The 14,373-nt window shown below is 46.4% G+C and overlaps 1 protein-coding gene and 1 non-coding gene across 2 annotated transcripts; both read right to left on the reverse strand.

The window, feature by feature from the left end:
• Positions 1-797: 797 nt before the first annotated feature.
• Positions 798-13,097, reverse strand: fbxw10 (F-box and WD repeat domain containing 10). The gene is made up of 14 exons (XM_036545570.1): positions 12,563-13,097; positions 12,096-12,302; positions 11,379-11,600; positions 9,977-10,104; positions 9,400-9,501; positions 8,906-9,012; positions 8,599-8,802; positions 7,164-7,285; positions 5,949-6,103; positions 4,591-4,733; positions 3,444-3,602; positions 2,492-2,754; positions 2,020-2,193; positions 798-1,378 (listed from the first exon to the last, which is right to left on the reverse strand). The coding sequence occupies exons 1-14, from the start codon at positions 13,095-13,097 to the stop codon at positions 798-800; spliced, it is 3,102 nt and encodes a 1,033-aa protein (XP_036401463.1).
• A 548-nt stretch (positions 13,098-13,645) lies between these two features.
• trnag-ccc lies at positions 13,646-13,716 on the reverse strand. Its single transcript has one exon. It is a non-coding gene; the product is annotated as a tRNA-Gly (tRNA).
• Between the last annotated feature and the right edge of the window lie 657 nt (positions 13,717-14,373).

Below are 14,373 nucleotides of genomic sequence, written 5' to 3' on the forward strand. Positions count from 1 at the left end.
GTGCTGGGTGAAAGCACTGCAAAGCAAAGTGCTGAACATTGGCTGTGTCTCTCTACAGGAGTCCATCACTCTGCATGTGGTCAGAGCAGGAAGGAGCTGCAATGCCAAGGAGGGAAAGAAACACAGGTGTGCTACAGGTTCCCTGTGTGTGTGTGTGTGTGTGTGTGTGTGTGTGTGTGTGTGTGTGTGTGTGTGAGAGAGGGTGAGTGTATGTGTGTATGAGGAGGAAAAGAAACACAGGTGTGCTACAGGTTCCCTGTGTGTGTGTGTGTGTGTGTGTGTGTGAGAGGGTGAGTGTATGTGTGTATGAGGAGGAAAAGAAACACAGGTGTACTACAGACTCCCTGTGTGTATGTGTGTGCGTGTGTGTGTGTGTGTGAGAGAGAGAGAGAGAGAGTGTGTGTGTGTGTGTGTATGGACATTTGTGTGTGTGTGTGTGTGTGTGTGTGTGTGTGTGTTTGAGAGAGAGAGAGATTTTGTGTGTATAAGCGTGCATGATGGGTGTAATGATTGTACGTGTGGGAAAGATTGTACGTGTGTGTATCTGCATGTAGGTGTGAGAGAGTGTGTGAGAGACACAGTGTGGAAATGCATGTGTGTGTGGGTGTAAGAGAGATTGTGTGTGCGTGTGCATGTGCGCATGTGCATGTAAGACAGTGTGTGGGAGAGATTGTGCATGTCTGCGTGTCTGTGTGTGTAGGTGTGAGAGAGTGTGTGAGAGAGACAGTGTGTATGCATGTGTGCATGTGTGTACGTGTGTTTGTGTGTGTGAGATAGTGTGAGGGAGATTGTGTGCTTCAGATGTAAGTGCCGTGTCCCAGCTCGGGAGCATGCACCCGGCCCTCCCCCGGGCGCCCCGCAGCGGACGGCCCCCTGGCTTTTGCGAGCCACGCCCTCCTCCACTGCCTCTGCTGAGCGAGCTGGTCCCGGGCGCGAGCCTGCAGGTGCTGCTGGGCCGCCGCCCGCTCTCGCTCCTCCTCCTGGGTTGGCGTCAGCAGCCGGAACAGCGAGCGCTTCCGAAACGGGTCGAAGGGGTCCTGCGGAACGGCGGCACCGGGCCCGGCCGGCGTCTCAAAGTCCACCCGACGCCCCGGGGCCTTGTGGGATACCTTCGTTAGCGGGCGCCGGTCTGGGCGGATGTCCCGCTCGGCCGTGGTGGTGAAGGCGCCCACCTTACGCACGACTTTCCCCTTCCCCATCCCGTACGGGACCTGTGGTTGCTTGGTAACAGACTCTGGGTGGGGCTGTCCTGTCGTGGGGCGCACCAAGGGTTGAGGGGAGACGGAGGAGAGGACTCGCTGGCTGGGGGTACCGCTTGGAGCAGAGGAAGGTGACCATAGCAACGACGTTTTAGCCACAGGTCTCTTCCCCAGGTGGGCTGCAGGGGGCGCCCAGGCGTCATGTATGATCATACAGCTGCTGTTGGATTGGTGGAATATGTTCACAGTCGATAGGGCGTGCCCATTGGTAGCCAGGTGATGTGGCCCACTCTTATTCACCAGGTCCCACTTCATTGGTACACGCTCTCTCACTGTGGCAGGTGAGGAGGTAAGCAGGTATAAGAGGATGGAAGGAAGTCTAATACAATCATCTCATCTTTCTGTTCAGCAGGTGTATTTGTACTGCTGCAGTCTGGCACTTTGCCTATTTAAAAACACCAACCATTTTACTGTAGTAATTCAGTTTTTTTAATGATCTTAAACTGAAGAACAAATGTATTTTTCCACAATGTTCCTTATATCAAAAAGTAATGAGAATGTAAATGTAGTGTACAAAACCATCTCAGAGGCAGAGAATCCACCCTTCCGTCTCTGAATTAAACTCTAAGCACATTGCAAAGGCATGACACTGCAGCGTCCCAGCTGGGATCTGAAAGGCCTTTTCCGCTCACGGGATTTAATTTTGAATTTCATGGCTTCAGGTTTCCTAGCTCATGAGGCAAAGCTACCTTGTGAAGCCTACATAGCGACCCCTGGTGGAGAGCGGGGAAGTGGGGACCCACAGTGCTGGGTGTCTCACCCGAGCTGAAGGTGCTGGTCCTGGGTCTCCGGGCAGGCCTACTGATCCGTCTCCCGGGGAAACGGGCCGATTGCGGCATCGCGTTTATGTCCGGCTGCAGGTCGATGTAGGCTCTGCAGGGGCGGTGGCCTTGGAGCCCACCCCCTGTGGCTGGTCTAAGAGACCCCTCGGCACCTGTACGGACACGTTCAACGCAATGATGTTAAACTCAACACTGTGTCAGCAAAGTGAAGTTAAACTCAACACACTATGAGTGAATGTATGAACACAAGGCAAAAGACCACAAAAAGACATGCATTACTCAGGCCTTATATTTTAAAATTAAATACATACAAGTGCAACAACCCTGGTAATGAGGTGAGGTGTGTGTGTGTGCGTGTGTGCGTGCGTGCGTGTGTGTGTGCGTGCGTGTGTGTGTGCACGCGTGTGTGTTTGAATGTTCAGGGTGAACAGGCTGCCAGACAAGACATACTCTTCTCCTGCTGCATGCTGGGAGTGGACAGGCTGTAGGCATGGTGTAAGTGCGAGGTCTTCTCAGCCTGCTTCCAGTCACGGTGGGTGGAAGACCCCATCTGGGCCCGCTCAGGGAAGCAGGGCAGAACCCCAGAAGGGGAGCCCTTGGGTGATTCCTGGTTCACCTTCTCCACGCAATCACCCCCGGGGGGCAAGGCGTAATCCCCACTGTCTTTGCCAAACTGGAAGAGCAGCACACTGGTCCTGGTGTTCAGCACAATGCTGAGAGGAGAGAGGAGAAGAGGAGACTGTAACACCCACTGTAACAACCACAATTCTACACTGCACTGCAGAGGCTGGGCCTGAAGGCTGAGGGAAGCTGGGATCATGTGCCCTCAAAAACTGATCCTGGATCATAATCAAAAATTGCACCTAAATAGTTTCAGCTGGAACTGGGGTTGAGCTATCTGATCTTAGATCTGTAGTCAATGGTAGGAAATAACAGGAGCAGGACAGCAGGTTGGGGGCAGGGCAGAGGGTGGCAGTGGTGGGCGGGGCCAGAATGGGGGAAGAGCTTATCTCAAGAGCAGTGGAAGGGGGAGCTAAGGACAGAGCGGTGTTAAAATAACGAGGGCAATCCAACTCTGTATATTTCTCAGTGCGCAGTGCAGTCCTCCCTGCCAACAGACCCAGGCCTCCAGCACTTCTTACTCCTAGAGTACTAACTGCACACAAATATGCTCCAGTCCGTGACAGGACGTGAGTCTGACGCAGACTGAAAACGCTGAAAACATCTTTAGAGGACCACAGGGAGAGGCAAGGAGGCATGGCGGAGGAGCTTACAGCAAGAGCAATGGAAGTGGAGCTAAGGTCAAAGGGGTAGGGCGGCACCCACACGGACAGGTAGATGGTAGGGGGAGGAGGCATATGGGAGGAGTAGCAATGGGGGGGGTGGGGGGGGCTGGTTTTACTTGTTGTCGCATATGTGCAAGGAGTGCACCGGGCTCTGCTGGCTGTTGGACATGATGACCCGCAGGCAGTCCCCCGACAGGAAGTCGAAGATGCGGATCTTCCCGTCCACGCAGCCGGTGATCACCCGCAGGAAGAGGAGCGTCAGGGCCAGCACCTCCCTGCAAGACCACACCTCACACCTTAAGACATTACTTTACATTTAGCAGACGTTCTTATCCAGAGCGACTGACGGTTTCATCCCTTCATACAGCTACATATTTACTGAGGCAGTTTTGAGTTAAGTACCTTGCCCAAGGGCACAACGCCAGTGCCCCAGCAGGGAACTAAACCTGAAACCTTTTGGTTACACTGCTTGTTACACAAAGAGCCCCATAGCGTACAGAGCAGCCTCTTCCCTCAATGGGACCAAAGGCATTCACAAACATACAGTTCTCACTGACATTTTTTGCTGCCACACTTCATTATGACTATTTCATGTATTTTCTATGGTACAAGAGAATGAAACAACATTGTAGATTTTACATGTAAAGATGGGTGGGCTGTTATACTAGAAGAGCAGAAGCCCGAGTAACCAGTGAGGATATCTGTGCTTTATCAGGCCAGTGTGAACATTCTGTACTATTTGATGTATTTTGTAATGCCTGACAACTTGCAGCACAGCGCAAAACTATCCCACTTGGTCCACTGTTAATATTACGTGTTTGAGTAGGAAATAAAAAGAAGGTTGAGACTGTTTAAAATGCCCCAAAAGAAAAAGAGCTGTGTCAAAATGCAAAGCTGTACAATAAGTACAGAGCAGCTTTAATAGAAGCTTTGACCTCAGTCAACTTACACAGCGTGACATTGTAACAATTTACATGTTATAAACTTATACAGATGGACAAGACAATCTGAAATACTTTGCCCAAGGTTGGCCCAGGTGGAAAATGAACAATGCAACCCGTTTCAGTCCGAGTCCTGTTTTTTACAGTACCACAGTACCACACTGCTGCCCAACATCAGCCCACTTTGTGTTTTAGGGTTGCCCCTCACAGCAAACTGTGTCAGACTTCCTGCTGCTGGTCTCTGTACCGAGGACCACATGCAATTTTTGGGACCCCCCCCACCACCACCATCACTACCGCTACCGCTACCACTACCACTCACCTTGGGTGACGGTATGTCATCAGGCACTTGGCGTATTCACAGCTGGTGCTCCAGGCCATGACGTATCCATCCGCCCCACCTGACAGGATGTGCCACTCATCCAGGTGCAGGCACCGCACAGCACCCTGAGGCGTGTCCACCAGCTGGAGGCCCAGGGGAAAAAAACACAGCTTTAACATGTCCAACATGGAGCAGATGTGGGTTCTGCACAGCAAATTACCCCTCGATACAGCTGACTCTGGGCTTACTGTAAATCTTTGATGCTCGAGTCTAAGGCATCAAAGCCAGTAATTTGACAACCAAAGCCTAAGCCTTTATTCAAAAACGTCCGGGCTGAACTTTCAAAGGTGTTTGGTGTGAGACACTATTATCTATGATAAGAATACTTGCCCACAGTGCTTGACCATTTCTCAAGCATTTTCACCATAACCTTTGTAAAGGATATGTGTTTTGCCATATGAAAACAATGTATAGGTCCTAAATATATTTATTATATTTCTTTAAAAACCTGTCAGCAAAATGAAAATAATGAAGGCAGTCCAACTCCATCTATTTCTCTTCCCCAAGCAAAGGTTTATGATGCAACTCTAGGCAGCACGGTCTTCCCTGCCAAAAGACTCAGGCCTCCAGCACTCCGGCTCACTCTAGAGGCTGACTGTACTCCTACAGTACTCACTACACATAATTACGCTCCACTGCATGGCAAAACTTGAGCATGACGCAAACTGGAAACAGCATCTTTACAGAACCACAACAAGGAGTTCATACTTGGTTTCTGAGTTGGTTAAACTGACAAAAAAAATCATGTTCAGCACCAAATCACTCTACGTCTTTATTCAAAACATCTCTACATGTTAGCCAGCAACTTGTGAAAAGTCACTCTTGCACATACAAATTATAAAAGAGATTATACTCCTCAAACAAGAGAGAGATAATTCACACAGGCTGACTGTATTTAGCTGATGTTGATACCCCTTGCTGAGATGAGGTAGAGCGGTATTATCTAGCACCGTAATGCAGTGCACTGTAGAAATGCAATTCTGGACTGAGGTATTGCTGCAGGGGCAGCTGTACAATAACCGGGTCACATTGCACACATTACATTACTGTCATTTAGCAGTCGCTCTTATCCAGAGCGACTTGCATTGGTTACAGTTTTTTTTACAATGTTTTCCATTTACACAGCTGGATATTTACTGAGGCAATTATGGGTTAAGCACCTTGGCCAAGGGTACAACAGCAGTGCCACAGCGGGGAGTCGAAACGGCAACCTTTCGGTTACAAGTCCCGCTCTTTACTGCTTTGCTACACTGCTGCCCGCACACACGTAGGGGTGGCACGGTGCGAAAAGACCCAACCTTCAGGAGCGAGCCGGTCCCCGTGTCCCACATCTTCAGCTGGCCTCTGTCACAGCTGCTCAGGACCAGGCTCCGGGCCACCTTCACGCACTGGACGGGACTGTCATGCTTGAACTTTAACCGCTGGTAACACTTCCCCGTCAGCAGGTTCCACACTGTCTCGGAGAGAAGACACGCACATGCCTTTTTCCCCCACGACAAAGACACCTACCACAGTAATACATTTACATTTATTCATTTAGCAGACGCTTTTATCCCAAAACGACATATGTTACGGCCCGGTCTAGGGTCAGACCGTAACAGGGATAAAAGGGGAGACCAAAGTCGTGAACATCGGGAAAGTGTACAAACGTACAAAAGTCCATATAGTGGTCAAACAACAGGCACAAGGGCAAGATGTGTACAGGTCATACAGTGCAGATAGTGCTGAAGCTGAGCACAAGGCCAGTGTAGCGAGACAGAACTAATCTGATCTAAGGTTACATATATCAAATACAGTCACTGGGACAATAAAGTGCTGCTATACTACCTAGGCAAAAACATGCTAAAAATACAACGTAAGAGACAGTGCTACAGGTATGAGCCAAGATAAAACTATTTTTGTTTCATATTTATCCATACGCTAGTCTACATTTTTGTCATATTTTTGTCACAGAAATTTAATTTTCTGTGAGAGAAATTAAATTTCTATATTTTGTCACAGAAATTAAATTTGTAAAAGAAGTGAGTGAGGATCTTGTATAGTTTGGGAACCCTTGCACTGCAACACGATTTCTCTCAAACTGGGTGTAGCTGTACTTATGTATCACTAGGTGGAGACAAAGTTCAACCCTATGATAACCACAGTGACAGCACAAAAGACAGTGATTCAATATCACATTAAAATGATACACAAAGCATGAAAATGTGAGAAATTTCTGCAGGTCAGGACAGATTGCAGAAAGTGTTGTGAATCAAACACTAAGAGGGGGTATGTGAAAAGGTTATGAAGACATATAAAAATATAAAACAATGTTTTATAGAAGCTGGAGAGACTTACATATTCATTGGAAGGGTTAGTCCCACCGTAAAACTTCATCACATCACAGAACGACAAATAAAATATTTGCAACATTATACTTCACCCAAATTCATAACACATTAAATGAGATCTTCTGCAGTTAGACTATTTTCCAACAACACGGCACCACCACCAAAAGCTTTTATTGTTCTCACCTTTAACCCTGCAGTCTTTGGCCCCAGAAACCAGTTTATTGCCATGCAAATCCAAGCAGTTTATAGTGCCAAAGTGGCCTCGAAAAAGCATTGTACAGATTCCGGTTGTCAAATTCCAGCACCTAGGAGAGAGAGAGACAGAGATAGATAAGCAAAGGCAGTAAAATCCTGGCTCACTCAGCATCAAAGCCAACATGTCTGCTGCTCTCAACGCTGTTATATACGGCCGTGTTAAATTGGAAGCAAGTCTGCTGCTTCCTAGGAGGCTCGCCGAGGTGCAAGAAGAACAAAACCTAAGTTTGCTTCAGAGCGCTCTCCTCTTGTAAGATGAAGTTGTCTTCATGGAAAAACACGAAAGCTTTCTCTCTCAATCTACATCAGGCCAAGTACTTTTGGAAATGTTTTGTTAAAAATTGAAAAAAGTAAAAAAAAAAATGACATGCCTTTTAAACTGTTAACCTTTTGTAATTCTGTTTTTACAGAGAATACAAATATAAAAAATATGATAAATGTACAGAGGATTTTACTCACTGCTTTGCAATGACTATGTTAAGGTTGCTGAGGTTTTTATTTTTAGAAATTACCACACATCATGTCCAAACACATTCCTTACATTATGTCAATGTCCATGCCCGCAGACAGGAAGCAGACGCTTTCATCTAATATTAGGGTCTGATCTACAAGTTCTGACAGGACGTGGAGTCCTCACCTGACCCTGACACCCTTATGCTTTCAAAGGTGTGCATTTTCACCTGATACATTGTCTTCTGACAAATGGTACAATGCCTTGCACAGATCTGTCTTACAGTTTGCAAGCACTCTCGGGAAAAAAAAAGAAAAAGTATTTTGGCTTCACTATACATCAGAAAAGGGTAAACAGTTACAGTCGCTATGGTCCCTGATCTTTCCTTTACTTCATCTATGTGTTGTAGTTCTTCCTTTTTTTTTCTTCCTTTGTTTCAGCAGATCCAGAGAGGCGACATTCTGTAAACTGAAACCACTGCAGGCCTACTTACAATCGCAGGTTTCTGCATATGTGCAGTAACGCTCAGAACTGATATGTACGCTGAAGAATAACAACACATGAGCTTATACTATGGGATCCACACACTCTGAGTGAGATGGGTGCACAAAGCCATCAATATGCTGAATCTGGTAAAGGCAATGCATCTGATTTTAAGATTCTGACCACATCTTCTGACAGGAAGCAGTGTGGTGTAGTGGTGAGGTGCAGGGCTTGTAACAGAAAGGATGCTGGTTCAATTCCCCGCTGAGGCACTGCTGTTGCACCCTTGGGCAAGGTACACAATTGTCTCAGTAAAACTATCTCGCTGTGTAAATGGATAACATGTAAGAACTGTAACCTATGTAAGCTGCTTCGGATAAGAGTGTCTGCTAAATGACGATGTAATGTAATGGAGGTGGGAGTCCTGACCGGATGGTGAGGTCATAGCCAGCGCTGATCACCAGGCCGCGGTCCTCGCAGAGGTGCACAGCCCGAATGCTCCCAGCATGGCCCTGCATCACCGGCGGCCGCTCCTTCATCGTCTTGACATCCAGCAGGCGCACCAGGCGGTCGTTCGAGCCCACGGCCACCAGCTGCCCGCCGCTGAAGTGCACCACTCTGGCCGGGTCCTCTCTGCCAGACACAGAGAGAAGCTGATCCTCAATCCTTTCTACTCCAGCCAGAGGGAAAAATTTCAAACTGCGCCTTGTCATCGAGACGCAGCCGTGGCGCTCACCGACTGGACAGCACGAGGATGTTGTACGCCCCGCAGAACACGTTTTTTTCCTCCATCTCCACAGGTTTCGTTCTGATGCCGACGTAGGCCGTCTCAAAGCCTCTGTCCTGCAGGCAAAGACAAACAAAATCTCACAAGGTCAGACAGAGCCAGGTAAGGTACATTGGTGTAGCTGCTGGACACAGGTAGGTAGGGCTCCACATTCCCGTAGAACCTCACTCTTCTGATGTAACCACATTTGGCTTAATTGTCTTTTTATATAAAATGGCATTTTAGTATTTTTTTTAGTTCTTAGGATGTTGTTTTGTTTGCTTTGTACATAATGCAATGTTGATTATTAAAGAAATCTCCTAAAATGATCCCAATGTTCTATTTCTGATTTTATCCATGTGACTGAGTTACTCTGAGACCTCAGTGATAACAGCAGAACACTGAACAGCCAGAGTGAGAGAAAGTGAGTCTGTGAGCCGTTGCGCTGGACTTGGATACAGTACCGTTGTGATTTCAGAGGTGACGTCCTTCTCGTCTTCTTTGACAGGGACAAGGACCTCTCGGACTTCGTTGAAGACGGAGCTGACGCCAACCGAAGAACTACCCTGAGGAGGTACAGAATAGTGTGTTTGACCGCCTCCAGATGATCCAGTGGGTAGGCCACAACACCGCACAACATTCACATACCAGGCCAGAAAGTACTTTACTTATAGTGCACGGATTAATTTAATTTATTCGATCAATTAATACAGAATTTATCATTTTTCGTTCAAACATTTACATTTATGCCCTGTAATTTAGCAGATGTTCTCATCAAGAGCAACTTCCAATATGCAAACACAAAAGACATTTAACAAAACAGCAAGAAATACAAAAACAAGGACATGTACAGTATTTTAATTAGGACATTTTTTTTATCTATTATCATTAATTTTCTTTTTTTGGAAAGAAAGCAGCATCATGCAGACAGAAGCAAACACATAAAAACTTTGCCTTAAACCTTAAACATCTGTCTTCTGCATATTCCTGGCGGTTTAGAATATGACTTGCAGTGGAATTTCACTTCCACAGTAACTGTACCTGCATGATCATTGCCTGATTCTCCACCATCCTCTTGGTCGCAATTTCTGCCTCGATCTCATTGGCCAGGAGTCGCCAGTGCTGTGACACGTAACGGCAGCTGAGCAGCCCGGCTTTGCCCACGAGGCCTGAAATACACCACAGACCCCTTCACACCGTCACCAGGACCCTGCCTAACTGCTACAGCCTACTGCTAAAGCTGTGGCTAAATGAGAGAAGACTGTTACTACACATTACATCTCTGGTAACCTGCCCTGTCTGTACCCAGGTGAATGTTTTATCAGACTTTAAGAAATTAATGACAACATCAAAATGCAGCCACTGTGCATTCATGGGAACCAATCAAAGGCAGAAGTACTGAAACACTGTTCTCCAAAAGATATACACAGGTATATTCAGGTATAATATCGAAAACATACTATATGCCAAAATTATTTATGCAGAGACATTTGGGAGCCCATAGTGGGTGTATGCAAATCAAGAATATTCCTGCACAATATTTATGGATTTTTAGTATGTTGGTCTAGATCCTTTTCTGGCTTTCAAAAATGTGCTTCGACTTGTAGTTGGTAAATCCATATTTTGCTTAGACTACTGTGCTGGTGAATGTTAATGGCAGCAGCTTTCTGGAATTCGTCAGATATTTTGTTTTGTATTGTAGGTAAGGCAAGGTGCCATCCTTTTCTCTTTGTTGTTTGGTTGCTAGGCTGCTGTGTATGTCTGTATGTCCTTTTGTCTGCATCAAAGGGATGCAGTAATAATTTTCATTTAACCGGTACGGGTCCAGGTTGCATCAATGAAGCCCGGGCCCACAACTGCAATTACACTTGTTCAAGCCTCGAGTGCCCGTGACACCCTCCTCAGAGTAAATACACAAAGACAGCAGGTCCCAGAGCCAATGCTCTAGCCTCTTAATTAGAGGGGACCTCTCTCAGGTTGCTAGGCTGTTGTGTGTGCTCTGCCCTGCCTGAGCTCTCCCTGAGGATCAGCTCATACACAGTGCAATGTGGTAGAAGGGGCTTAATTAGCTTGTCCTTTGGTAATAAAGTCATCGCCGTGACCTCTCAGCCTTAATCCATCTCCCCGCGGGGTTAATTCACAGGAATGTCAACAGGCACTATGGGGCCAACAAAGGACTACCAGCAGGACACAGTGCTGTTCATCAACACATCAAACACGGCAGGTATCGGGTGGCACAGGGGGACAGAGAGCGAGGTACACAGGGGGGTCACCAGAGACACTGAGACTGCAAATGAACTGGCATGGGAAGCAGCTGCTAACGGTGAACCGATGAGGGGTCGGCGTCATGTGACTGTCACATCAGGGGCATCGCACAACACCTGTGGAGGAGGACAGCGAAGCCGCAGTGTCTCGCTACTGTGCATGAATACTGCTCCTTTACCCAGAATCCTCTTGGCCAGGTGAACGGGAAGCCGGCGGATGAAGTCCCGGTGGCGGCTGACGCCAGAGAGAGACTTGGAGGAGCCGGGGACCACCGTGAGGGCGGGGTCTTCGGAGATCTGCCTGTCTGTGACAGTGTTCGCCACCCCTTCCTCTGTAACCACACCCCCACACCCCGGCTCCTCTAATCCTGCCCAAGCAGACTCCTTATGGAGGCAGAACTCTGGGAAACGCAACACACAAAACCGTCTAAGAGAAAGAAGAGATCCCACAGGATGTCACACTAAAACATGAATAACACGTCACACTACAACATGAATAACACGTCACACTACAACATGAATAACACGTCACACTAAAACATGAATAACACGTCACACTACAACATGAATAACACGTCACACTACAACATGAATAACACTTTAAGTGCCATCTAAACCAAATACTGTACTAAAATGACTGTTTGGCAAACCATTCATGTAACAATTTAGGGATAATTAGACGACTCAGATTTTCACTGCCCTGTTCCTCAGCTGGGCCTGTTTAAACATGACATGCTAGCTTTTAAGCATATTTCAATAATAATAACTCCCAATAATGAGTGAAAATACACAAGGACATTTTTTTAAGTTTGACACTCTGTTATGGTTTTTGACACCTCTTTATCATTCATCCCTTATCTATAAACACAGCAATTATGATCCCAAATGAGTCCTACCTTCCCTCTGACGTTTACTGGGCTCCAGGTTGTGAATTTCCTGCAGGACCACGGCAGATTCCGGATCCTGGACGTCACCAGGGATGTCCAGAGCCTGATAATTGGAGCTGGCACGAATGAGTAGCTCCAGCTCAGGGTGGTCATCAGAGTTGAAGGTGTAATGTGATTCTGGGATGGAGGGGGTGCCATCCTGCAGGTCGTCCAGTACTTAATACAGAGGAAAGGTGCGGGAAGAGAGCATCGGGTGGATGCGTGCAAACTATTGTGACCAACATTACTGACCTCAGGTTTTTTTCAGTCAATATTTGGTTGTGATCATTTTTAACGCATTGGTACCGTATATTGAACTGCCATTATAAAGTAGTATGGTTTCTTTTAAAAGTCGATCAGAATATCAAAGGTAAGCAGGAGAATAGAAAGTCAAAGAACATTATTTGACAGCGTAAACGTGGAATGGTATGACTTACCAGCGTCGTGCCCCATTAAAGCCCGTTTCTCTCGCACAATTAGCACCCCGATAAGATTCCCAAGGGCATGAAGAAGCTCGGTATGGCACAAAGACAGAAGTCCTAAAATGTAGTTCACTTTCGTCCAGTACTTGCTGTCAGAAAACCAATCCCACGTTTCCCGCATTTCCTTTCGGATAAGTTCCCCGTCGAGCGCTCGGTCTGAGCTCCAAGTGACCAAATATTCCGGAACACCTGGTTTTTGCCGGGATCTGGCGTAGGTGAAATCTTTCCCAAGCGTCACCTGCAAAATCTTGTAGACGCTTTCGAGAATATCCACGCTCTTACAACGAACGAGAATTCCGATGAGGAACCTCCACTTTGACGCCCCTCCAGCCCGTGAGAGCCACTGTGTCGTCTCGGAGAGTTTGCTCAGACACAGGCATGATTTGCAAGTTCCACACGTGCTGAATCTAGAATCCCCTTTTTTGCACCACAGGTGGTTTTCCGCGTTCAGTCTGTACTCGCATATTTCTTTGGCTTCGGAGTGCTTCATTTTTTTTTTTTTCAGGACAGGAGATAGACCTAACATTACCTGCAGCTCGACTTTTTCCCTTCTTCAAACAATCGATTGTCACACAGCTATATTAATTTAACCGTATCTATTAATACTGTATTCCCATTTTCATTTCCTTTAAAATCTGTTTCATATCTGTACAGCATCTCATAGCCTGCAAGCTTTCTCGTAATGCGTATTTATCATTGCAGAGTAGCCAAATCAGTTTCTCGATTGTAATTTCTCCTTATGGTTTTCTGGTCGTTCAAAGACTATCGAATCTGAACTCGGTAATGATTACCAACGCTTTTTGCAAAGTCGAAGCCAAAATGTATTGGGTTGTTGCTCGGTTGCTGTGCAACCTGACGCGTTCTTGCGCCTCCTCTAGTATCGAAATGCAATAAAACAGTTACAACACCGTATTTCTTCAGGTTGTTAGAGTGTAATTTAATCATTTAGTGGTTCGTTGTGTGCATGCAATGTTATCATGCATTTGGTCATTTTTGCGGACACTGTTCTAGATTTTCATTCAAATATTAAAAAACCAGTGCGCCGCCCGGGAATCGAACCCGGGTCGCAAGAATGGGAATCTTGCATGATACCACTACACCAGCGGCGCCGATGAAAGTAAAGAACTCTTTCAGAGTTTCAAGCGATGTCATGAAATTAGTTGGTACATGATCTTTTTTTTTAGTTGTGTTCAATATAATACAGCTGGTATGTATCTGAGATTATTATACTAGTTTACTCGATTACTAAAACTGTTACGAAAGTACATCACATAACATTAGTTGATGTGGATTCGTATAAAACTCCAGTTTTATACGAATCCCATGTAAAAATACAGTTCCCATGTATTTTTTAACAGATAAACAAAAATTAGCATGTAGCCCGTGCATGCATTTTATTTTCCGAACTAACCTTAACGAGCTAATACTGATGTAGGCACTCTGCTAACTAAAGCAAGCTAGCTCTCTAGCTAATCGTAGAGGCAGTCGAGATATTGAGCCCAATTCGATGCTCAGATGTTATTCTGTCGGAAATACAAGTTACCACAGCATTTACCAACAGTGTTGAACACGTTTGTACGTAGTTTTACCGTGTGAAACAACAGAAAGCATGCGTGATCGCAGGACTTGCTGAAATCACGTCCGCAAACTCGAAAAACTCAGGTCTAAAAAAAGGCCAGCAGAGGGAGCCATTGTAAAGGAATTTGTTTAGCCTGCGTGAGCATTGCAGGCTACAGCATTTCTAGTCCACATCCATAGCGTTAGCT

The sequence above is a fragment of the Megalops cyprinoides genome, chromosome 1 (genome assembly GCF_013368585.1).
Source record: "Megalops cyprinoides isolate fMegCyp1 chromosome 1, fMegCyp1.pri, whole genome shotgun sequence".
NCBI lineage: Eukaryota > Metazoa > Chordata > Actinopteri > Elopiformes > Megalopidae > Megalops > Megalops cyprinoides.